This window comes from Embiotoca jacksoni, unplaced genomic scaffold (genome assembly GCF_022577435.1).
Source record: "Embiotoca jacksoni isolate LCO1_2020_lvr unplaced genomic scaffold, fEmbJac1.0.p SCAF_85, whole genome shotgun sequence".
Classification (NCBI taxonomy): Eukaryota; Metazoa; Chordata; class Actinopteri; family Embiotocidae; genus Embiotoca; species Embiotoca jacksoni.
In genome coordinates, this window is record NW_027185442.1 from 777,361 (window position 1) to 802,627 (window position 25,267).

General features: G+C 44.6%; 4 protein-coding genes across 9 annotated transcripts in view; 3 read left to right on the forward strand and 1 right to left on the reverse strand.

Moving 5' to 3' along the window:
• Window positions 1-4,427, reverse strand: part of tmc6b (transmembrane channel-like 6b) — a 15,810-nt gene extending 11,383 nt beyond the window's left edge. Inside the window, exons 1-2 of one of the 4 annotated variants that reach the window (XM_069139700.1) lie at window positions 4,370-4,427; window positions 362-528 (exon numbers count right to left, since the gene is read on the reverse strand). In XM_069139700.1, coding sequence (XP_068995801.1) covers window positions 362-417 — 56 coding nt within the window. In that variant the 5' untranslated portion in view covers window positions 418-528; window positions 4,370-4,427. The other 3 variants (XM_069139699.1, XM_069139698.1, XM_069139697.1) reach the window with 3 other exon arrangements.
• tmc8 (transmembrane channel-like 8) lies at window positions 1,271-13,552 on the forward strand. The gene is made up of 18 exons (XM_069139728.1): window positions 1,271-1,402; window positions 6,660-6,719; window positions 6,838-6,920; window positions 7,410-7,676; window positions 8,441-8,586; window positions 8,733-8,867; window positions 8,955-9,004; window positions 9,552-9,691; window positions 9,766-9,913; window positions 10,019-10,183; window positions 10,255-10,406; window positions 10,487-10,559; window positions 10,675-10,772; window positions 10,960-11,146; window positions 12,038-12,186; window positions 12,325-12,468; window positions 12,626-12,704; window positions 12,868-13,552. The coding sequence occupies exons 1-18, from the start codon at window positions 1,271-1,273 to the stop codon at window positions 13,033-13,035; spliced, it is 2,376 nt and encodes a 791-aa protein (XP_068995829.1). The 3' UTR covers window positions 13,036-13,552.
• Window positions 13,553-13,800: 248 nt separating this feature from the next.
• LOC138192413 (Fc receptor-like protein 5) lies at window positions 13,801-19,043 on the forward strand. Of its 3 annotated transcripts, XM_069139792.1 has the most exons (11): window positions 13,801-13,892; window positions 13,988-14,014; window positions 14,243-14,524; window positions 14,613-14,909; window positions 15,495-15,767; window positions 15,858-16,190; window positions 17,762-17,815; window positions 17,890-18,000; window positions 18,103-18,127; window positions 18,213-18,303; window positions 18,841-19,043. In XM_069139792.1, exons 1-10 carry the CDS (start codon window positions 13,853-13,855, stop codon window positions 18,259-18,261), a joined length of 1,491 nt encoding a protein of 496 aa, XP_068995893.1. In that variant the 5' UTR covers window positions 13,801-13,852; the 3' UTR covers window positions 18,262-18,303; window positions 18,841-19,043. The 3 variants fall into 3 exon arrangements, 2 of the variants coding, with proteins under 2 accessions (XP_068995893.1, XP_068995894.1); XM_069139793.1 differs by lacking the exon at window positions 17,762-17,815; XR_011177792.1 differs by lacking the exons at window positions 18,213-18,303; window positions 18,841-19,043 and having other exon boundaries at window positions 17,766-17,815.
• A 207-nt stretch (window positions 19,044-19,250) lies between these two features.
• LOC138192339 (Fc receptor-like protein 3) lies at window positions 19,251-25,023 on the forward strand. Its single transcript, XM_069139669.1, is given in 14 exon segments — window positions 19,251-19,365; window positions 19,457-19,477; window positions 19,581-19,704; window positions 19,777-19,912; window positions 19,914-19,953; window positions 20,991-21,174; window positions 21,585-21,691; window positions 21,784-22,056; window positions 22,138-22,443; window positions 22,530-22,631; window positions 22,698-22,725; window positions 23,408-23,456; window positions 23,557-23,622; window positions 24,902-25,023. Coding segments are annotated over 14 exon segments (1,542 nt in total). The 5' UTR covers window positions 19,251-19,334; the 3' UTR covers window positions 24,977-25,023.
• The last annotated feature ends 244 nt before the right edge of the window (window positions 25,024-25,267 follow it).

Sequence of the window (25,267 nt, forward strand, 5' to 3'; positions counted from 1 at the left end):
CTGTTTATGTCTCGTTACAGCAAGAAGGGAATAAAACCCACACAAAGAGAGTTAAGCTGCGTTTGACTGGATCTTTATCCAGATAGAAACCAGCTGACACACCCACACTCAAACTAAACATAAGAGACTTTCCCATGAGAACAATTGAGTGGAGGTTATCAGCTGGTTATCAGCTGGTCACATGGTACAAAAACAAACCATACATGAAAGGCCTGGGACAGAGCGCTTTAAGATCCCTCCCCTTTAATCCTTTTTCCTCCCGCTCTCACGGCCTTCATGTGAAGTAACGCGAGGTGAGAACAACCAAACAGAGAAGCAGAGAGAGGAAACAAGAGGAACAGAGATCCACGATCGAACTTACTCCAGTCCAGCTTCCACGAGCGGGTGGCTGAGGTCAAAGTTTACATTTCGGGCCATCCTGCCGGTCCCGACCGTCTCGATCTGCCCGCCGTCAACCGATCGCTGAGGGATCACACCCTCACCTGCTCAGACCTGCACTCCCCGCCCACCATGGTGTTATTGCTCTACCTGAGGGGGGGGGGGGGGGGGGGGTGTGACAGTGTTAGAGGGAAGAGGAAGAAACACCAGCAGACTTCCCTGGAATTTGAACTCTGTTGTCGTGTTACTGCTCGTCGTGCAGCTTTTAAACGACACCTCTAGGAATCAAACCTCCAGGACTGTTTACATGACAACTGAGCTTCATGTCTCAGGTCACATTTAATCTTTGCAATACTTTGTGATCAATAAATTGATAGATTGATGGTAATCACCTCAGGCTGTGCTTGTTCACATCTCTGCAGCATTAAATATCCGATATCCAAATGTCTAATTCAGTGTCCTTTACATTGAGCGCTCTGTGACTGTGACCCATGAGGTGGACCTGTCATGAGGGATTACATCATCATGTCCACACGTCTGAGAGCTCCATTGTGTTTCTGCTGGTGAGGACAGCGGTCAGAGTGAGACGGACCATTGGGACACAAATGATTATTTGTAGCCGGCGACAGAGCGATGCTTTGTCAGATTTCAACATCAAACAGTGTCAAATGTGAGATTTAGATGATTTAGAGGATCACACCATCACCCAGTAAATAAATCTTTCATCAGAAATATTTGTGACAATTAATTGTCAACTAAAACCATGATGGTACCAGCTGAGTGTGTTTTTAATAGGTGTTCCTTGTGTAACGTATTCTGGATAATACACTAATAAAGTCAATCTTATCTTATCTTATAAACATAGATTGAATGAATAGTTTGGTCATTACACATGAACGATCCCACACATCAGACGCAGCAGGGATCCGGCCCGTTAGCTGGAGGTCTTTCTGAGCATGATGTGAACAGCATGCATGAAGCAGCTCTGAACACCAGCCAACACGCTGCCTTCATGACTGAACGGGTAAAAAATGTCCCTCCATCAACCCTAATCCTGTTTTTGAGCTCGTTCTTTTCAGTTGCTGTTACGACAACCGACTGCACGCACACTCTTTGTTCCCCTCTCGCAAACATACTTTTCTCATTACCGGAGGTTTTCCAGGATCATGTTACACTTCCCTTACGTCATCATTTCTGATTCCATATATTATTTTAGTTTGATCTCTTTTAAAAATACAAAGTTAATTCTGTCAGTTTATCACTCTTGAGGGGCAAAGAAATAAAAACACAACAGCTGCATGCAACACTTGCATTGCAGTGAACATTTAAGGCTCCCTGGTTGTCTTCTGTTAACGTGTATGTGACTAGTAATATCGAAGCAGTCGTCTGAGACCAGAGAACCAGAGCAGGATATTGTGGGAGTGGGTCATAGTTCAGCTGCTCCACTGCCAAATCAAATATACTGGAAAACAACGTAGAGCTGACGACACACAGACCGGCTGCAAGTGAGTCGGCTTCATTAGAGAACAAAACAAAAGGAAATAAATAGTATGAAGGAAAATCCCACGAGAGCTGTCAGACATCCAGGAGAGTCACAACGGAGACACCAACGTCCACAACGGAGACACCAACGTCCACAACGTCACGTAAAAGGCTAAATGTCCACCAACAGAAACAGAGCGCAGCTATCAGCAGATATGAAGGTGATGCATGAGGGTGGAGATGAGGGTGGAGATGAGGGAAGGGTGAAAGGGGAAACGTCCATCCTAGCAGCTTTCAGAAACTGACAAGCAAGAAGTTCCCACGTTGCTGAGGAAAGCCAATAACAGGCAGCAGGAGGACAAAGCTGCAGCAGGAGGACAAAGCTGCAGCAGGGAGGACAAAGCTGCAGCAGGAGGACAAAGCTGCAGCAGGGAGGACAAAGCTGCAGCAGGGAGGACAAAGCTGCAGCAGGGAGGACAAAGCTGCAGCAGGAGGACAAAGCTGCAGCAGGAGGACAAAGCTGCAGCAGGAGGACAAAGCTGCAGCAGGAGGACAAAGCTGCAGCAGGAGGACAAAGCTGCAGCAGGGAGGACAAAGCTGCAGCAGGAGGACAAAGCTGCAGCAGGAGGACAAAGCTGCAGCAGGAGGACAAAGCTGCAGCAGGGAGGACAAAGCTGCAGCAGGAGGACAAAGCTGCAGCAGGAGGACAAAGCTGCAGCAGGAGGACAAAGCTGCAGCAGGAGGACAAAGCTGCAGCAAACACATCAGCAGAGAAACTCATTGGGGGGGAGGGGAAGGGGGGCAAACACAGGACCTGCAGTTAGGGGTTTTAGTTTGAAGGAAATTAAGTTTAAAAACTATACAAAAGGTAAGACAGACAACAGAGGAGGTGGAGGACGGTAGCAGCTCACTAACAGGAGGTGGAGGACGGTAGCAGCTCACTAACAGGAGGTGGAGGACGGTCGCAGCTCACTAACAGGAGGTGGAGGACGGTAGCAGCTCACTAACAGGAGGTGGAGGACGGTCGCAGCTCACTAACAGGAGGTGGAGGACGGTAGCAGCTCACTAACAGGAGGTGGAGGACGGTCGCAGCTCACTAACAGGAGGTGGAGGACGGTAGCAGCTCACTAACAGGAGGTGGAGGACGGTAGCAGCTCACTAACAGGAGGTGGAGGACGGTCGCAGCTCACTAACAGGAGGTGGAGGACGGTAGCAGCTCACTAACAGGAGGTGGAGGACGGTCGCAGCTCACTAACAGGAGGTGGAGGACGGTCGCAGCTCACTAACAGGAGGTGGAGGACGGTCGCAGCTCACTAACAGGAGGTGGAGGACGGTCGCAGCTCACTAACAGGAGGTGGAGGACGGTAGCAGCTCACTAACAGGAGGTGGAGGACGGTAGCAGCTCACTAACAGGAGGTGGAGGACGGTAGAGAAAAAGGACATGCAACCACACAGCCGGTCATTCCCAACATTCAGGACAGAGGACACCAAATTATAGGTTTTACTTCAGCTTCTACTTCTCTGAAACTCTGAAACCCTGAAACTCTGAAACTCTGAAACCCTGAAACTCTGAAACCCTGAAACTCTGAAACCCTGAAACTCTGAAACTCTGAAACCCTGAAACTCTGAAACCCTGAAACTCTGAAACCCTGAAACTCTGAAACCCTGAAACTCTGAAACTCTGAAACCCTGAAACTCTGAAACCCTGAAACCCTGAAACTCTGAAACCCTGAAACCCTGAAACTCTGAAACCCTGAAACCCTGAAACTCTGAAACCCTGAAACCCTGAAACTCTGAAACCCTGAAACTCTGAAACCCTGAAACCCTGAAACTCTGAAACTCTGAAACCCTGAAACCCTGAAACCCTGAAACTCTGAAACCCTGAAACCCTGAAACCCTGAAACTCTGAAACCCTGAAACTCTGAAACCCTGAAACCCTGAAACTCTGAAACTCTGAAACCCTGAAACTCTGAAACCCTGAAACTCTGAAACCCTGAAACCCTGAAACTCTGAAACTCTGAAACCCTGAAACTCTGAAACCCTGAAACTCTGAAACTCTGAAACCCTGAAACTCTGAAACTCTGAAACCCTGAAACTCTGAAACCCTGAAACTCGTCCCTCTCGGACTGAACGTTTCTGTCTGCTATAACAAACCAGTCTGTCGGTGCTCAAAACGAGAAAAAAAAGTCTCCTTCAGCCGTTAACGCGGATCTGTAATTACCGAAGAAGCTCACATCTCCACCGGCAGAAAGAAACGGCTTGTTCTTGTTGTCGACTAGCTTGAACTGACGTTCGTTAGTTCGTTCGTTAGTTAGTTAGTTAGTTCGTTAGTTAGTTAGTTAGTTAGTTAGTTAGTTCGTTAGTTCGTTAGTTAGTTAGTGAGTGACGACCGCCGGCGGGTCAAACCTGCCAATGAGTTTCTGTGATTGGTAAAAGTTTGCCTCAGAATTAACTGTAAATCTGCGGTTTTATGGATCAGGAGCTTCGTGAAAACTCGCCGTTCACTCACCCGCTCCGGAACCTGCCGAACCCGATCAGCTCGTGCTCGTTAGTGTCACTCAAAACAGTCTGCACGCGCAGCAGGGCAGCGGGCGAGACCATCGCAGCATGTTGGCTTTCTACACGAACTCCTAAAACCGGCTGCTAAACGTTTTTGCTCCCAAAAGTTAACAGGTAACATGTTAGTGTGTGGTGTCATTTCCAAACGGACACCCAGCGGTATGAGCCTCTACTAACAACAAGGTAAAATAAGCCGGACCCCCGCAGAGTTGGCCCTCTTGGTTCAGTCCCGTTCAGGCTGAGTATCCGTCTACTGGTATTGTCGGCTTAAACAATGCAAACATACTCTACTCTACTCTACTCTACTCTACTGTAACTCTACTCTACTGTAACTCTACTGTACTGTACTCTACTGTACTCTACTCTACTGTACTCTACTCTACTCTACTCTACTGTAACTCTACTCTACTGTAACTCTACTGTACTGTACTCTACTCTACTCTACTCTACTGTAACTCTACTGTACTGTACTCTACTCTACTCTACTGTAACTCTACTGTACTCTACTCTACTCTACTGTAACTCTACTCTACTGTAACTCTACTCTACTGTAACTCTACTGTACTGTACTCTACTGTACTCTACTCTACTGTAACTCTACTCTACTCTACTGTAACTCTACTCTACTGTAACTCTACTGTACTGTACTCTACTCTACTCTACTCTACTGTAACTCTACTGTACTCTACTCTACTCTACTGTACTCTACTCTACTCTACTCTACTGTAACTCTACTCTACTGTAACTCTACTGTACTCTACTCTACTCTACTGTAACTCTACTCTACTCTACTGTAACTCTACTGTACTGTACTCTACTCTACTCTACTCTACTGTAACTCTACTGTACTGTACTCTACTGTACTCTACTCTACTGTAACTCTACTCTACTCTACTCTACTCTACTCTACTCTACTGTAACTCTACTGTACTGTACTCTACTGTAACTCTACTGTACTCTACTGTACTCTACTCTACTGTACTCTACTGTAACTATACTCTACTCTACTCTACTATAACTCTACTGTAACTCTACTGTACTCTACTGTACTCTACTGTAACTCTACTCTACTATACTCTACTGTAACTCTACTCTACTCTACTGTAACTCTACTGTACTCTACTCTACTGTACTCTAATGTACTCTACTGTAACTCTACTCTACTCTACTCTACTGTACTCTACTGTAACTCTACTCTACTCTACTATAACTCTACTGTAACTCTACTGTACTCTACTGTAACTCTACTGTACTCTACTGTAACTCTACTCTACTGTAACTCTACTGTACTGTACTCTACTGTAACTCTACTGTAACCTAATCTCTCCCTAAAACCACAAATGGTCTGTCAGATTGTTAGTTTAAATTAAAACATCCTAACTCAATGAATAATAATAATAATAAAAAGAGCTCATAGAAGCCTGTGTGAACATTATGGTGTCATTTGTAGACAAATCTCTACTGGTTTTCACAAAATATATATTTTGACATGTCACAGTAGGAAAAGCACACAATCTCTATGTCAGTTTCAGTTTCCTACATTCATGTTGAGAGTCATATTATTATTTTTACATGCTACTACTTAATATAAGATGTCAATACTTCCTCTGCTGCCTGTTCAGTTTGTGTGAAATTGACTGAATAAGACAAGCTTGTATAAAGAAATGTTCAGATCTCAGGGTTGCTCTGTGCTCCTGATTCTTTCTAGTTGAAACTGATCTCTAAGTGTTAAAGTCTCTGTAGAATTTAAACTAATCCTGTGGAAATATTACATCAGTAATGAGTCCTGTGCTCATGTTTCTTTGTAAACGGCACTGACGAGAAGCCTCATACGTCTTTGTGGTTTGATGAGTGGGTGAAAAGAGCCTTTCTGCTCCATCGCCTCACACATTACATTCAACTGCCAGTTTACAAATGGAGCACACTTCCTAGTGTAGATTATGTCCACTCCATCTAGAATGATCAAACACATGACTTTTTATATGGAAAAAAGTAAATGAAATTGCATCAAATAACAGCTAAAAGCTGGATGTGCAGTCTGACCAGGTCGAGCCTGATCTGATTATGACCTTTGAACTGTCCTCGCTTGTTTGTGTGCCGCTGCAGCACATACGGTACGTGTGCGTTTCTGATGTTCACCCCAGAGAGACGTCTGCGCCGGCATCCTGTCATGTGACTTCCTGTGAGCTGTCAGATTCAGCCTCAGTGTGGACACATCGAACATCTGCGCCACCTGACAGAAAGGGAGCTCGACCAAGAAAACAACTCCAGATCAGCCGTTCAGGGCGCTTCGCTTCGCTGTGAGGTGGAAAAGAGGATATTCTGATCCACCGCGGAAACAACTTCTCATTTTGCAGAACTTTACATCGCTGCTTCAGGTGAAGAAGATTGTTGAGATGTGTTTGTTCATGAATTGAGAAATTTTTGTATTTTCTTTTTTCTGAAAGAGGAAGTTCAAAAGGAGGAGCACAAAACTATCAACTTCATGAGAATCTTATCAGGTGACTAAATAAAACAAAGTGCCCGTGTATTCAGCAGCTCTGTGTTAGAGACGACATCTTTCCTGATCCACTCTGACAGTGTTTAGTTTGTAGGAATAAAACTCTGACTGTACATAATATAGAGATGCAGCTCTGCACTTTTCTTCCAGATGACACAAAGAGGCGTGATGGTTTGCTTTTTGTGAAGTTGATGGTCCAAGATCACATGCAGGCCGTCACGTATCTTTTTATTGACACACATTGGTGTTTATTCAATAATATCACACTTAGGACATTTTCTCTCCTTGCACACAAAGGCACGAGAAAAGAGAAAAGCAGAGTATTGGACATGTCTAAACCCAACATGATGCTCGGTATCAAGTAAATGAATCAAACATACGGCTCGAACTTGATTAATTCTCTCTTTGTCTAATTTATGTCATTGCAACCTGAATGTTTGGGGTTTGTGAAAACATGTGCTGTAAACTACTCATGCATTATGTCATACAGAAGAGAAGAGAGCACTCAGTCCACCCTGTCCTCAGACTCCTGCGAGCACTATCAGACAGGGATATTCGACCAGCTGACGAGCGTCCGGACTTGCCGGTCCGGGCAGGATAGACACAGTTTTATGGAAACCTGTGATGCCCATCAGGGCGGCCCAGAGCCCAGGCAGAGGCACCGCCACGGCCACCCGTCCAGAGGACCCGGAGAAAGAGCGACGACGCAACCACTCAGAGACTTGGCCATGTGTCTTCAGGGGAAGAGAGCTGCCAGGTGAGAAAACTCATCATACAAACCTGTTTCTTCTCAATCTACATCTTACTTTGACATTCAAGGGAAAAGGTCCATGTTGTTAGACATTATGGAGTTCTATAAAACTCACGTCTTATCAACTCATTGACACGCTGTATTATTTCATTTTGTGGGTCCGCCTCTGTTTTCCAACAATTTCCAACATTCTTGGCCATTTGTGTGTAAAAGCCTTCTAATGACCTCTTGTTACAGGTTTCACATGTTTATGCAACTTCATCAGTGATTTATTCCCAGATCTTTGTTTTTCAATACTTTTTAGAGCCCTGAATGGAAACAGTTCACACTTAAGAGCAAAGCTAGATATATCTTTGTGCTGCAGAAATGATGCTTTCTTTTCCACTTGCACATTTCATGACCCCTCAGATTCATCTTTTGATCCTTTGAGCGGGTTCTGATTTCCATATTTGGAAGTTTAGTAATTTCGTAAAATAAACACTTCAAATTCTGCCGCCTGCTCAGTTCGTGTCTCTCATTCACTCAGACTTATATGTGAAAATGTTCCTCCACATACCACGTTATCTTTTCACATTACTGCCCACAAAGCAGTGAATTGATTTGCGTGTGTAAAATAAATGGAGTGACTTTAAACCCAACACCTTCAAGTCTTAGTTCAGCATAAAGTGCTCTTGAATATCTGATTTTGTTTTGGTGTTTTGGTGTTCTGGAGTTACATGTTAAGACAAAAATGAATTCATTAAATGAAATTCTGTTATGCTGCTGATTAGGGACAGACGGAAGATGCAAATCAGCAATGTTGGTTTTGGGGCGTCGTGGAGGCGGAGCCAGAGCATCAACAGGAAAAGGGTGTGGGCACAGATGAGAGCTTTGTCCGGCCTGTTGCCATGGCAGCACACGCTTCACACCATCGAAGGTAAGAAAAGCCTCTGGCACATTTTCTGTATGTGTGCTTATATAGACACCTATTTTTATCTGGCACGCTGTAATTCAGTGACTGAACAATTTCAACACACATTTGATCACACGGTTGAAAGCGTAACCCTCAGCGATCTGTTCCAGGCAGGTTCGGAGTAGGCGTGAAGGCCTATTTTGTTTTCCTCAGATATCTGGTTCACTTGAACCTGCTGCACTGTGCTCTTATCTGCGGTTTCATTCTGGGCCCGACAATATTTTATGGCAAGAGCAACAGAACCGGTGAGTCGCCGTAGTGACAGATGTCAGTAAATTAACCACAACTGCATGCAGACTCCTAAAAACTAATCGCTCTCTGTGATTTCACAGAACTCAAATTTGGAGGCAACGACTCCGTTTTAGATTTCTTCCTGGGATCGGTAAGAGTTTGTTTACTTGTGCACTGTTTGTTTTGTAACTGGATGGTCCCTCTCCCTTTTTAGCCCAGAGGACACAGGATCCATGATTTCCAAAAAAGAATTTAAAATTTTGATTCATCAGACCAGAGGATAGTTTTCTACTTCACCTCAGTGCATCTCGGGTCCAGAGAAGGCGTTTCTGCATCATGTTTATATGTGTATGTGTTATATGTGTATATGTTTATATGCATTTGTGGATGCGGTGAACTGTGAAGTGTTTTTGAGCCCATGCAATTATTTTCATTACAGAATTGTGTGTTTTTAATGCCAACTGAGGGTCCGAATATCACGGCCATACAATATTGGTTTTCAGCTTTTTCCCTTGAGTTTTCTCCGGATGGTGAACCTCTCATCGTTAGAGACTTTGCTTCTCTGGGAGGCTTTTTCTTTTTATACGCAATAGGTTTAAGTGATTTGCAAATCATCACATTCTGTTTATTTACATTTTACACAGTGTGCCAACTCTTGGGAAGGTGGTTGTATAATCTCTCTCCTCTCGGGTCTCCAGGGCTATCTGCATCGTTCTCCGGTCTTCTTTGGTTTCTACATGCGTGGTTCCCTTGATTTGCTGTGCTTGAACATTCCTCTGCTGTACCTCGCTGGAATCCTCACCATCCTCCTCATCAGCCTCATCATGGTGGTTCGCAGGTGAGTGACCACAACGAAAGCAACAAAAAAGACTTTCAGTAGTAAATTTCCTTACATTTGTTCACCTCTAACAGAACAACCGTTGGCTACAAGCACACCTGGATGCTCGGGAAGCGTTACAGCATGAACGTGAGCTATAAGATCTTCTGCGGATGGGACTTCACCATCCAGGATCCTGCTGCTGCCACTCTCAAACACAGCTTCATCAGAAACGACCTCAAGGTGAATGGACACACTTCTGCTGTTAACTGGAGTGTCGTGATCGCAACAGTTGATTTAATTTTGTCAGTAAAAGGCCTGAATACGACTCGTTCTCGTCCTCCCCAGCTGTTCCTGGAGGAGCAGAGCTTCTCCTTGCGGGCGGCTCAGAGGATGCTCGGACAGAAGGTGCGTATCTTCCTGCTCAGGGTCATCCTCAACCTGCTGGTTCTGTCTCTGCTGGCCGGAGCCTTTTACCTCATCTACTTCTCCACCAAGACATCTCTGGAGGCGGTAAGGATTTCATGCTGGATATCTTGTTTTGTTAATGAATTTGGTTGAAGTTTTTGACTGTGTTTTCAAAGATTGGACACCACTGGGTGGTCAGTCTGTTCCTCCAGTATCTTCCTCCCATCACCATGACCTTCATCCACCTGGTCCTCCCTCACATCTTCCGGAAGATCTCGTCGTTTGAGGACTATTCTTTCACCATGCAGGTGAACACCACGCTTGTGAGGTAAGGTGTGCATGCATGCAGGGATTTAAACACCCAGCACCTACCTACACAGTCATGAATTCACCCTGTGTCTCCTTCAGGAGCATCTTCTTGAAGCTGGCCTCTCTGGGCATCTACCTGTTCTTTATCTTCACAACAACAAAACAACAGCAAGTCAGTTGAGCGAGAGATTAATGTTTCAAACTGCATTGTTGCTGACGTGATTTCAAGTAAAAGTGTTTTCAGTGACCCAGTTTTTCATCTGTGTTTCTTTCACCTTCTTTCTCAGTGCTGGGAGAACCAGTTCGGTCGAGAGATGTACAAGCTGTGTATCTTCAACTTCCTCACCACTTTCTGCAGCACCTTTCTCTTGGACCTCCCTAGGAAGTGGGTGTGCTTGACATCAACAGTATCTTTCTTTCTTAGTCATCGTGGTCTGATTGGAAATGTCAATCGATGTTTTTCAAGTCTGTCCTGTTTCGATTCCACAGCAGGAAATCAGGAAAGATTCGATTTGACTTATTCTCAATTCTCAGGTTTTATGAACTTCATGACTCTTTCTTTGGTCTGACAGGTTGTTGCAGGAGAAGTATCCCACATCCTTGCTGGCCGGGTTGTTGGGAAAACAGCGCTTCTTGATCCCCTTCAATGTGCTGGACCTGGTGTACAGCCAGACTGTGTCCTGGGTGGGAGTCTACTACTGCCCCCTGCTGCCGCTGATAGGAACTGTCACACTGGGGGCCACCTTCTACATCAAAAAGGTTGTTGGGAACAGCAGTTGTAGAAAATATGCAGGCGAGCTGACTGGAGAAATGAATGTGGATGTATTGAACCACTCGGAAAACTCAACCTCCTTGGTGGAAGAAACAAAAGAACAGAACTAAGAGCTCAACTGTGACAAAATCATCTGTCAAAGGAAGAAATAGTTTGTTGGGAAGAAAGATAAAATCCTAAAATAAATAACTTCCCACAGGACATCATGGTTTAATTGAATGAAACAGAGATCAGTACATTCAAATTCTGGACGTTGATATTTGCATGTAAAATAAGAACTTTTGGAAAGCTACAATTGAATTTCTTTTGAAAGAAACGGTTTTGGGAAATATGCCTCGTTGTCAAGACTTAGTTAAGAAAATTGAAAAGCACTATTGTGTCTGTTTCTATACAGTCTATGGTCATGTACAGCAAATAGGAAGCTGCAGCTGACCTAGCAGCCTGCCAGCATCTCAAAACACACAAACACAAAAAACTGAGTAATAAAACCACATGTCATGGTTTTATTGGGGTAATATTCAGTTCTACTTCTTGGCCAGGAAACATTTCTTCTAATATAGGTTTTTCATCACCGTGAAGGTTCAAGCAAATACATAAAAAAACAACAACAAGATGTATGGATTAGCTTTCACCGTCAATATGTAGTTTTAAATAATCTCACGAAGATATATATGACACATTCTAGAAATAGTTTTTTTTTTTTTTTTAAATCTTTCTCTGTTCCTGTATTTTGATGATTTTTAAGATTTAAAAAAAAAAAAAGTCATTTTCTTAACTTTCCCTCTTCCTGACCTGTGGTTTGTTGTTCTGCAGAGACAGAGTTGCACTGATGAATATGAACTAATGATGAAAACCGATTTGAATGTCTTCCTGTTCAGTTCAGCGTGCTGCGCTGCTGTGATGCAGAGCAGCGGATGTTTCGGGGCTCCACCTCTTCCGTGTTATTCCACTTCATGCTGATGCTTGGTCTCCTCCTGGCTGCAGCCACACTGGGCTTCAACCTCTACCCGCAAGAAGACACAAATAAGTACCGTCATATGTACCATCTCTGCTGTAACTCTGTCCAAAACATTCAGCATTACTTGTTGCTTTTTGTTTATTTGACCTTTCGGCTTTAGAGATAAAGGTCGTGTGTCCGATCTGTTTCCTCCTCTATCGGCTGCAGGTCCTCCTGCGGTCCATTTGGAAACGGAGAAACGGTGTTTAACGTGACGGGAGTGTGTGTGGGCAGTCTGCCCGGCCTGGCTCAGACCACTCTGGGCTACCTGACCTCGGAGGCCTTCGCCCTGCCGCTCATACTGGCGGAGATGTGAGTGTGAAGTGACAACAGATCAGAGCGTAAACTCGGTGTGGAGAATGTTACAGCTCACTGAATCCATGAATATGAGCTTATTAAAAATAGACGTGCAGTATTTTATCTGATCTACTGATCTTTGACTGACGTGAAGCGCATTCTGATTCCTCAGCATAATCTTGACTTCATATGTGTCCCGGGGACGAGCCAATCAGAAGGCCATCGAGAGGCTGAAAGACATGCTGGTTATGGTGAGCACGCGTCTCCAGACGACTCGCATTCCTACAAATTACTCAGAAAGAGGTTGTGGAAATATGCGCGTGACACCCAGTCAATCACTCTTACTGGTGTCTGTGTGTGTGTGTGTGTGTGTGTGTGTGTGTGTGTGTGTGTGTGTGTGTGTTTCCCTCACAGAGCACTTCAGATAAGTATTTCCTGGTGAAGCAGCACGCCACATTGCTGAGAGGTGGAAAAAACACCCGCAGAGTCCAATCTGAGGCCATCAAAGAGGACCCCCCCCCTCAGTCACATGACGGACCCCCCCCCTCGGTCTCAGAATGGACCCCCTACTCGGTCACATGACGGACCCCCCCACTCGGTCACATGATGGACCCCCCCCTCGGTCTCAGAATGGACCCCCCACTCGGTCACATGACGGACCCCACACTCGGTCACATGACGGACCCCGTACTCGGTCACATGATGGACCCCCCCCCCCCCCCCCCCCCTCAGTCTCAGAATGGACCCCCCACTCGGTCACATGACGGACCCCGTACTCGGTCACATGATGGACCCCCCCCCTCGGTCACATGATGGACCCCCCCCCCCCTCGGTCACATGATGGACCCCCCATCGTTCTCAGGACGGACCCCTGAAACAGAAGCTTTGCTTTGGAGGCCAGAAATAAAATCAAAGAATGACGAACTCACTTTTCCAGTTCTATGAAATACAAAGATAAGAAAGACAGCTGTTACATATTTCTGCAAAGGTCACAAAACCTTCATATGTTTTATTTTATTTTTTTATTTTATTGAAAGTTGTTTCATGTCCTTGTGAGTGATAAGCTTGATGTATAAAATTAATAAAGTGTATGAACTACTTTGTTCAGTGTAAATATCAAATTCATGCACATGAACATATTCATAGACATGATAATTCTAGTTCGGTTCCAAAATGTGACTTTACCAAAATTCAAGTGAACGTTTTTCAAATGTCACATTTCAAATTTTTTTCAGCTTTACTTGTGTGACACCACACGGATCCCTTAAACTCAGGATAACATGTTATCTACATGCAACATGTGTGAAACAACTTTGCAATGACACGCACACACACACTCAAAGAGACACACAGGACGGCCAGGTTTGAGAAACCATGTCAGCGACACATACGGAGCGTCATGAAGAACCGGCAGACTCTTCCTTTGGTGCCAATTCTGGGTGAGTTGGTTGGATTTTAATTAAGATGTCAACATGTGTTTAGTTATTATAAATAAATAATAATGTTCTTACAGCAATGTGTTGTTGTTTTTCAGCTCTGGCCAGTTTGCTCATCAAGATAAGTAAGTGTGTTAAAGTGTTGCTGAAGATGAGAGCTTTCTGGGTTAAAACTCTTCAGATATTTGCTTCATTATATAGTGAAGGTGAATAATGATGTCAGTTCAAGAGCTTGATAACTTTAGTTGAAGTGGTATAAAATAAGTTGGTAGCTTTATGTTCTTTAACATTGTTATAGTTCCATTTCCGGGTTCCCAGCACAAACATTTCCCGTGTTTCATTTGACTCTTCAGCTGGATCGAGCTCTCCTCAGCCGGTGCTGACCGGTCCTGACATGGCCTACCTCGGCTCCAGGATGTCTTTCCGATGTCGGGTGCCTGAATCCTCAACGCCGATCACCTACAAGCTGATGAAGGACGGCAGTGTCCTGATGGCCATGGATGCCGATCTCCACGGAGACCAGTCCGCATCATTCCCCATGAAGGTCGCCGCAGCATCGGAGGGGTCGTACCACTGTGAGGCGACGGCTGGAGGAAACACCGGAGTCAGCAACAGCATCCGGCTGAGTGTCGTCAGTGAGTACTGATGTTGGATATTCTTTAAAACAGTATCAAACAACGTCTTCCTGTCCTCACCAACCTGCTGTTATTCCCTCATTTCCAGCTCCAGCATCAGACACCAGAGTGACCTCTGACCCCTCCCCCCCATCTGCCTACGAGGGGTCACGCATCGTCCTGAGCTGCGATGTCAAAACGGGCTCCCACCTTTCCTTCTCCTGGTTTTTTAACGGGAAGGAAGTGACATCGTCCACCTCCACCTTCTTCCACCTGACTGGGAACAAGCTGGTGATGGAGAGGGCGACTGCAGAGCATGCTGGGAATTATCTTTGCATGGCTTGGTCCATGGTGCAGAACATGAGGAGGATTTCCAGCAGCACAGAGGTCCAGGTGACAGTCAAAGGTACATGGATCATCACATACTGCTGAGAAAACCTGTAGTTGGAGCTGCACGGATCTATCAGTGGACATGTCGGCCATTCAACCACTTCGGTTCAGACTGAAATATCTCAACAACTATTGTTGTTTGTAATTGGCTTGTAATTTGGTGCAGATATTCATGGTTCCCAGAGGATGAATCCTACTGACTGTTGTGATCCCTCCAACTTTTTGCGTAAAATGCCTGACACAAGTATATGTTGGATACGCCTTCTCAATATGATTCATTAATGTTTTATCGATGATTCCAAATGTTAATCTGTCCGATATTTGTGATAAATAACCAAACAGCTGCAGAATATCGACGTCCACGTCAGTCTGAGCTTTGCTGTCCTACTTACCATTTTGGTTAGATTGGTTTTACTTCTAATAACTTCATCTCTCTCTCTCTCTCTCTCTCTCTCTCTCTCTCTCTCTCTCTCTCTCTCTCTTTCTCTCTCGCTCTCTCTCTCTCTCTCTTTCTCTCTCTCTCTCTTCTCTCTCTCTCTCTCTCTTTCTCTCTCTCTCTCTCTCTCTCTCTCTCTCATCTCTCTCCATCTTCCTCCCTCAGTCTATGTTTCAAAACCAAAGATCTCCTTCTCCATTTTCAAAGAGGGAGCCAGTTACCGTGGCAACGTCACCTGTTGGTCACCAAGGGGGAGTCCTCCGGTAAACTTCTCTCTTTCACTGGATGACAAAGAAGTGGGATCTGTCACAGCGACCGAGTCCCTCGCTGCCTGGTTCCACGTCGCCATGGTACCCGGGCTGGACATGGGCGTGGCCCGATGCCGGGCGACAACGGAGCTGCAGGAGCTGATGAGTGAGCCTCTGACTCTGGAAGTAGGTATGAGGAACACAGATGTCAGACTTTCTGTTAATCTACACCTTTAATTCTGCTGCTTGCTCATCGTTCTCTTCCTCCTCGTCCGCCCAGTTCCAGTCGGAGGGGATGTGAAAGTGGAGGTGGAATATCTCTACAACGCCGAATCTAAACTGGCCGCCGCCAGGCTCAGCTGTCAGGTCAGCAGAGGGACTTTCCCCGACATCACCTGGCTCTTGAACGACTCCGTCCTTCACTCTGCGTCACATACGGATTCCCACCTTCAGCCCATCCCGCCTCCCTTTGCCCTCACCGACCGAAGACGAACCCTCGTGCTGTCTAAAGTCAGCCCGGAGGAGTCTGGGTATTACCGCTGCCGAGCCAGGGACAGCTACGACCAGTCTGGGCCTTGGATCCAGAGCGCCGCTGAGCTGGTCCGAGTCACAGGTGAAAAGATCTGGACGAGAGGAAGGAAAGCAATCTTAACCCTCGTGTTGTCCTCGGGTCAAAATGACCCGCAGCTGTGTTCAACCAAGTTCTGTTTTATTTCTATATTTTTATATTTTTTGGGGATTTTTTTTTTTGGTTTAAAGAAACCCTCACAGCATCCTTGTCACCAATGATCCCAAAAAAATATGAAAATATAGAAATAAAATAGAACTTGGTTGAACAGCTGCGGGTCATTTTGACCCGAGGACAACACGAGGGTTAAAGAAACTAACATTTTGAGACGTATGCTTATTCATCTTTTCACCAAGAAGGTTGACATCACCCTCATTTCTGTACAGGAAGCAACATAAAGCAGCTGATTAGCGTAGCTTAGCATAAAGACTGGAAACAGCCTTCCACTTGGGGTTATTACACCCGACCGGAGGACCTGTGTGTCTGTGTTCAGGTCAGCCGCTGACCAAAGTCGGACCTCCTCAGACACTCCAGCGTTTCCTCCTTCGTTCCTGAGTCTCTCGTCTCGGCGTGTTCATGAAGCAGAGTCGTAAAGTCCTCGAGAACATTTTCAAATTCTGCTGTTTCCCGTCACTCAGGTTAAATTACAACTGCGTTGTTCCATTTACACTTTGTGCAATCTCACCGCCTCAAGAAAAACCATCCAGTTCAGATTACTGGTGAACACATTAAACATTTGATCCATACACAACCAGAGATGTAAGAATTACATGTTGGCTAATTTCTCAGCCATGAATGTCGTAAGAAGAACTGATGTCAGACTCAAACATGGCGCTCGCTCACTTCCACGAAAATTTCTCAGTTGGCACAAAATCCAACAAATCTTTTCTAGCTTTCGGGTTTGCTTCCATGTTGGAAACACGAGACACACGCACGTTAGTTTTGGAACATTTTGGAAATAAATTAAACCTAAAAAAAGTCAAAAGAACGACCATTTGTTGAACAATTTAAGAGACATCTCTTTTAGTAGCTGTCTGCAGGGGAAGTAGATTTTGAGCTGCAGAGCGGCGTCACTGTGTGCAGCACTCTCAACACCTCCATGAGTCTGGTGGCTCCAGGAAGTTACTGAGATTCCCTCTTTACTACCTGTAGATGTACCATCTGACATTTTACTTGAGAGTCTGAAATGTCAGCGTGCGATTTCCTCCGTTACATCGTGCCCTCGAATACTCCGCCGTGGAACGACCAGAAAAAGATTGTCCCTGACGTAAACTCTGCTATCTGTGTCCAGAACTTTTATTTAATGCTCACTATGCAGTGAACTCGTGAATTATACAGGAAACCGTGTGACATCACTGCTCAGAGTGAAGAATTACTCATCACTTCCTGTAAAATTACAAAGTTGTTTTTACAAGCTTACACAAATTTAAACAAATAAAATATATAAATGTAAATAGAGAGCTTTAAAGAGCTGGTTGAATGAGAGTGGTTTCGATCTTTTTGTCCAACTCTCTCCAAAAGGCTAAAACTGCTTTAACAAACTTAAATCTGAACATTTGCCATTTTTCTTTCCATTCATGTGTTTTGGGGTCTGAACTCTCTTCACCTCCGATCAGACAGGATCCTCTACTGCACACCTCCAACCACATCCTGCACTGAAACACCACCAAGTAAAAGTAATGTATTTATTGGACCGGTATGTCACCTTTACAGTGTGATGAACTGTTTTCTGTCTCTTCCACAGAGTTTAGCAGGACGACCGTGGAGGTTCTCAGCCTCGCGTTCAGCTGCTTCGTCTTCCTGATGCTGGCAGTGGGCTCGGCCTGCCTGTACAACAGGTCTGACCGAGATCAAGGTGTGTGTGTGTGTGTGTGTGTGTGTGTGTGTGTGTTAAATTCACTGACTGGAAATATTTAGCTGATTTTATATTTAACATCCTGATGTTTTTCTTCCACAGCTCATGTCCACAATGCTCCGACAAAAGTAAGCTGAATCATAATGAGGCAGTTTATTGTTTCTGTGACTGAAATCAACTCACTCAACGTTGTTTGCTGCCTCCCGTTGCAGCTCGGAGGCGTTTCCTCTGTCTGACCTGACGTCCCAGTCAGGAAACTAGCTGGCTGATGCTTCTGCAACAGATCGTGATGTCCAGAATCAGGTACGCAGGCCACATAACACTGAACACAAAACCCAGTAACTCTGGATCAGCAGAATGAAGGCTGTCTAGTTACACTCCACGGGTCCCTTGTTTCCTGTAAATAACATATATGTACATTTAAATTCATAGTCAGGTTCTTACATTAATTTAGCATTAACTTTTGGATACAAATAATGCTATTTTTAACATCTGTATTTTCATTATAATTTCCTAACATCGAAGACTTGTGTCCATTTTCCTACGGAGATTTTGAGTAAATTATTAAGAAATTATTTGAAAATTACACCAATTATAATAGTTTTTAAGTTCACAGAGGAATTTTGTCTACAGCAGCTGGCATAAATCTATAATACAAAATACATGTGAAATAATTTGGGCGTTTATTGGATTTTAATGGAGAATATCTTTAAAGTACATTCCTAAGGAAAACAACTACTCATCACAAACTCCAAACTGTAGTAAGAGTGCTCTGAAATGAATCTTTTCAGGATGTGACACATTAACCAGGTATAACGAGTCTCTCTGTCTCTGTTTCAGACAACAGAGATCACAGTATGAAGCCTGAGGATCCTCTTACGTCATTACTTCATTTTTAAACATACTATTTTTATTTATATTTGAGTTGACAATTTGCTTATAAGACGCTGTTGAAATATTCAACTATACAGAGTGAGTAATGTGTTGACCACCTACTGTATACTGTCATGGTTGTTTTTTTTGCAAATAAAAATAAATTGATAACAAATAAATGATGCGTTGTTTATTTTTGCCTTAATTAAACCAAAAAAATGACAGTTATGACACAAGCGAGCTGATGTGCTGTTAGAGAGGGAGGGCGCAGCGGGGGAGGTTCAGCACAACACTATCAGTTATTTGCACTTGTGTATCAAGCATGTGCATGCGTGTTTTGTTTTTTCATGTGCACTACTTCAACGGTCCGTTTAAGAAATCTCTCAGTCCTGAATTACACAGTTCAGTGTGGTCATATTTTGAGTTTATCGTCGAGTTAAATACGATTATTTTTCTTCAAGATGTTTGCTTCACTTTTTATGATCATTCTGGGTAAGTTCATCAACACAAACAGACTACAGTACACTTAATATTTCAGTTTGAATGTCATGTGGCTTATTTAATTTATTTTTCCTCCCTGCAGGGTGGTGTTACTGTAGCAGAGGTAAGTCAGTTTATTATATATATGATCTTTTTATGTAGTTTTCGAGCCAATATTTTGTTGTTGTTGTGAGTGTTTGAGTTGTTTTATTTGAAATCTTTGACAGGTCAGTTCTTGTTGGGGCGTCCGCGACTGTACGGCCCCTCCGAGGCTTTGGTGAAGAAAATTATTTATTTTCATTGTGAACTGCCGAATCACCCACAGCAACCCGTCCTGCTGCAGCTCTTTAAGTGAGTGTGTTCAGCTAAAACACATGAAGGTATAATGACAGAAGAGTCCTCTGATGCTCAACCTTTTTCTAGGGAGGACAACCGTGACAAGCTGTTGGGTGAGTCCACCTCCCTGACCGGAGAGGTGGCGGACATCCCCATGGTGATCAGAGCGTCCCATGAGGGCTACCTGCTGTGTGTCGCCAGCGCACAGAACAACTCTGAAGTAACGCCCCACGGTCAGCGGCAGACACCACCTGAAGGTCGTCGGTGAGTCTCGTCATCACCAGGGAAGTAACGGATGTACTTCACTGTCAGACACCTTCATGTTGGTATAAACACAAGAGAAACACATTTGTCGAGGTATCAGGAGGTTTAACGTGTTCATCTAAACTGGGACATTTTTCTACGTTGTCGGTTCTGCATTCATTGTTTCACTGCTTTTGCTGTAAGTTGACTTTTGGACCATATTTCTCTTCAAAAGCAGAATTTAATTACAATTAAAACTTTCAACAGCCGCCAGCCGAATATCCTTTTTTGGCCTAGCTCCATTAAAATAAAGGAAATCTGTCTAAATATTGGAGGCAAAATGAATCATTGTTATACAAAGTTTGTCTGCATCCAATTTTTATTACAACAGATGACGCCTGCTCACCTTATTAAGAATTGCATTAGTGAAACTTCCTGGAGCTGCAGGTCTGCTTCCTCATTGCACATTCAAACAGTTTGTGAGCTCTCGGTTACGACACTTGAAGCCGTGTGCACGTCATGCTCGGTGTTAAAAGTGAAGCGGCGAGAACTCCGCTGCTAAGCAACGGAACTCCGCTGCTAAGCAACGGAACACCGCTGCTAAGCAACGGCAGGACGGTGTCTCGAATGACGCCAGAGGCTAACAATTTCACATGCTAGCAGATATTTGGTGACAAACCAAAATATATCCATTTTTTTTTCATGTGATGATGATCAAGTTTATTCATCATTTAAGTAATATTAATATTACAGCAGTTGTTGAGAGTTTTCAGGTTGCCTGAAAGACCGACTGTCCGCAGAGATGCATGATTAAAATCCAGTAAAATCCTGTTTGGACACAATCACAAGGTTTCAGTTACTAAACCAGATTAGTTCGGTATCATCAAACTAATATCTATGGTCACCTGTAAAAAAAATTTTAAAATAAAATGAAGAAATCACTCCACAAAAGACTTACTAACTCACTAACCCTAACCCGGGAGCTCAGCTTGTCAGTGGATCTTCATTCCTGTTGCTTTGAAATAAAAACCGAGTGTCGACCTGTTTGTGTCCTGCAGAGCCGGTGAAAGGCGTCGAGATCGTCCACTCGGGTCCAACGGAGTTCTACGAGGGAAATAAACTGGAGCTTCGCTGCAATCTCAACGCTGGAAATCACGTCTCCTACAAGTGGCTGCTCAACGGTCGGCCCGTCGCTCCGTCTCCAGGCCACCATGTCGCTAATGACCTTCTCAGCATCTCCAGGTCAGAGGAACACCATCGAGACGGTCCAACCGCTGTGTGACCAGGTGGTTGCTATGGTGTTGTCAGCACTAAGGATGGCACCAGGTGGTTGCTAAGTGGTTAGTGGGGTGTTGCTGAGCGGTCACTCTGGTGGTTGTTAGGATGTGCTGTGGTTGATTGGGCGTAATTAAAGAGTATTCGCAGCAGCTGGAGGGTTTGACGTTTTGGGAAATACAGAGATAAGGAGGTGCTGCGAGGGGAAAACCTGCCACTGTTCAAAGTTTGAAACCACAACCTGTTAAGCGCACAGATTAACATGTTGCACTGTATTTATTCTGTTTAAAGCTGGAGGCAAAAATAAAAACAGATTTTTTTTTTTTTTTTTTTTTTTTAATTTCTTTTATGTGAATGATGATCTGTGTCTCCATCAGAACCAGCTCTGAGGACAGCGGGTCCTACAGGTGTCTGGCCACCAACACGTTCAACAGAACACAGGTGTTCACCTCCAACAGCTCCGACGCTGTGATCAGGGTCAAAGGTCAGCTGTTATCAGCGCTGAATGAACATTTGATCAATTTTAAAGGGTTTATTTCAGCAAAATAACATCGGCCTACCATCCTGTTCCCTCAGACTTGGTGTCGGACCCGGACATCTCCTTCACGGTGTTGAAGGAAGATTCCTCAAATTTTTCCGCTCTGGTCACCTGTCAGTCAACCAGAGGGACCCCGCCAATCACCTTCTCACTCTGGACCAGGTCCGAACTGGTCGGCAACACCACGACTGAAGAGAGACTTGCTGTGTTCAAGCTTCCGCTGGTGATGGACCAGCACTCAGGATGTCTCCAGTGCCGGACAAACAATGGGAACTGGACCACGTACAGTCAGTGGCTTCCCTTAAACGTTGGTATGTGCCTTGTTTGAAACGATTATCTCAACTCAGTTATGTTTTATGATGACAGCCCATTTGTCTTCACGTGTCCATCAGTGCCGGTCGGCGGGCCGGTGACGATGCGTTCCGACTTTGACACCGGAGAAAACTACGCTGTCGTTGGCCTGCATCTCTACTGCAAGGCAGCGAAGGGAAGTCATCCACGGTACCAGTGGTTCCTCAACAGAACCCTTCTACGAAACCGAGGCAGCTTCTACTATGTGGTGGACCAGGCGCCGGAACAATCCATCCTGCTGCTGTCTGTGGGGAGGAGCAGCGCCGGGTCGTACCACTGCGAGGTATCAGACAGCTTCGACAACACCACCACGTTACGCAGCCCCACGTACTACCTGGATCAGGAAGGTACGTCCGGTCCGCTGCTGCCGGTTTCACTCAAACTTCCTCGTGGCTGCTGGTTTCACCTCGTCTCCATCCTCCTGCTCCTCCAGTGCTCCACCGTCTCCCCGTCCTGGTGGTGGCCGTCGTCTTCGGGTCCTTCACCGTCCTGGTTGTCCTGGTGTGCTTCTGCTGCTGGATGGGAGTGTTGTTCAGTGAGTTCACGCACTCTTTTTATCAGCTGTTGCTTCTGATGAATAATAGTTTTCCTCTTCTTCCAGGGCGGAGGCAGGATGGAGGGAAGTCTCCGTGAGTTACTTCTTTAATTCTGAAACCTTGAAAAATGGCGTATGAAGGAGTTTCTTCCTCTTGAGCTTCTCGGCCCGTCAGTCAGCTTTTCTTTTTTCTTCTTCTGTGGAAGATGAACATGTTGACGGTTGATCCATCACTGAAATAAATGACAAAGCATGAAGCTCTTTCTCCTGTTTTCCCTTTTCAACACAGAAGCTTTAATGAAAAGTCCAAAACAGCAACAGATGACCTAAATTTCTGCTCCTGTTTGTTTTTGCTCACACATGAATTCATGTATATTAAAATGCTGCACATTAAGTCCAAATTGTCTACAGTTATGATTCAGATCATCAACAGTGAGCTGGAAGGTCAAATATCTTTAACTGTAAATATCTCTGATGCAGCTTACAGTTATTGTTTTATTAATAAAATGATTGGAGGCGCCATAAATCCATCTGTTGTATCGAGAGGTGACATTTAACACTGCGTTTACATTCTGGCATTAATAGTTCAACTCAATTAATTTTATTTTGAGTTTGTAGTATCATGATGTAGCATGCTGACAATACTTTGGTATTTTATTTTTATCTCTTAAGATTTCCCTTATTGCTTTGTCTTTTTATTGGTAGTTCATTTCATACAGTCTTTAAAAAAGGACAGCTGTGAGTGTTTTATTATCTGTTGTCTGTTTTCCTCTCAGATTGAGCCTGGAGATGGAGAGAAGCGTCGCTGCAGATGAAGACGAGCCGGTGAGTCAATATTTCTGCATTTCACCCACAGAAACGATAATAATTAAAATAATAACAATAATTCACCATCATTCGCCCTTTAATGGTCTCTGTCTCGTAGGACTTGTTGCCGTTCATGGAGGATCCTGATGTGGTGAAAGCAGCTGGAGGGGATGAATTCTATCAGGTGAGATTTATTTCATTACATTTCATTTATCTGACTCTTTTATCCAAAGCGACTTACAATAAGTTCATTTCAACCATGAGGGTACAAATTCAGAACAACAGGAATCAAGAAAATACCATTTCTTCCAGAAAGCCAAACTACAAAGTTCTATCAGTAAGTTCCATGTTAAGATACTAAAGTTCTATTGTTCAAGATAAAGGAGGAGGAGGAGGAAGAGGAGGAGGAGGAGGAGGTGTGTTTTTAGTTTGTGGTGGAAGATGTTCAGAGTTCCTGCTGTCCTGATGTCGGTGGGGAGCTCATTCTACCATTGAGGAGCCAGGACAGAGGAGGAGGAGGAGGAGGAGGAGGAGGAGGAGGAAGAGGGGGAGGAGAGGAGGAGGAGGAGAGGAGGAGAGGAGGAGGAGGAGGAAGAGAGGAGGAAGAGGAGGAGGAGGAGCGGAGTAGTGTGAGTGTATTTCGAAGGTTAAAAACCAGTGGAGCTGCTGCATTCTAGATGAGCTGCAGAGGTCAGATGGTACTAACAGGTAGACCTGCCAGGAGGGAGTTACAGTAGTCCAGATGTGAGATGACCAGAACCTGGACCAGAGCCTGCACCTCCTTCTGAGTGAGAAGAGGACGTATTCTCCTGATGTTGTGCAGCATGTATCTACAGGAACGTGTTGTTGCAGTGATGTTGGCAGTAAGAGAGAGTTGACTGTGGAGTGTCTCCGAGGTTCTTATCAGTCAGGGTCGGGATAACAGAGTTGTTGAAGGTCGTAGTCAGGTCGAGGGTGGGACAGTCTTTCCCTGGAAGGAAGAGCAGTTCGGTCTTGTGGAGGTTGATTTCCAGGTGGTGTGAGGACATCCACTGAGAGATGTCAGTCAGACAGACAGAGATTCATGCTGCTACCTGTGTTTCAGATCTGGAAAAGAGAGGATCAGTTGGGTGTCATCAGCATAGCTGTGGTAGGAAAAGACATGCGAGTGAACGACAGAGCCGAGAGAGTCGGCGTACATACTTCATACATACTTCATACATACTTCATACATACTTCATACATGCTTCATACATACTTCATACATACTTCATACATACTTCATACATACTTCATACATACTTCATACATACTTCATACATACTTCATACATACTTCATACATATTTCATACATACTTCATACATACTTCATACATGCTTCATACATACTTCATACATGCTTCATACATACTTCATACATACTTCATACATACTTCAGTTAGTTATCAACAAGCAGTCAAACTCACATGTTTGTGCTCTTCAGACTTCTGAGGCCTCTACAGATGAATGGATCCACATGGAGAAGGAGAGGAAGACGTTGGAGGAAGAACCAGTTTAATGCTTGCTCTGACAACACTGTGTGGTTGAATAAACATGTGCTCCTCATGCTCCGTGCTGTCGTGGGTTTTTTTGCAGCATGAATGTCCTTATCATGTATCTGTAAACCATCTCTGGTGGGGAGGTTGAATAACGATAAGAGCCACAGCAGCTCCGCCCCTCCGGCGCGCAGCCGTCTGCGCAGCTCCACGGGCTGACTCGACTTCAGCGAAGCAGCACAGCAGGAGGCGGCAGTAGTTTCTAGTGGAGTGGAGCCGGAGAGCTGTTCTGTCAGGTCGGGTTGAACTCCAGA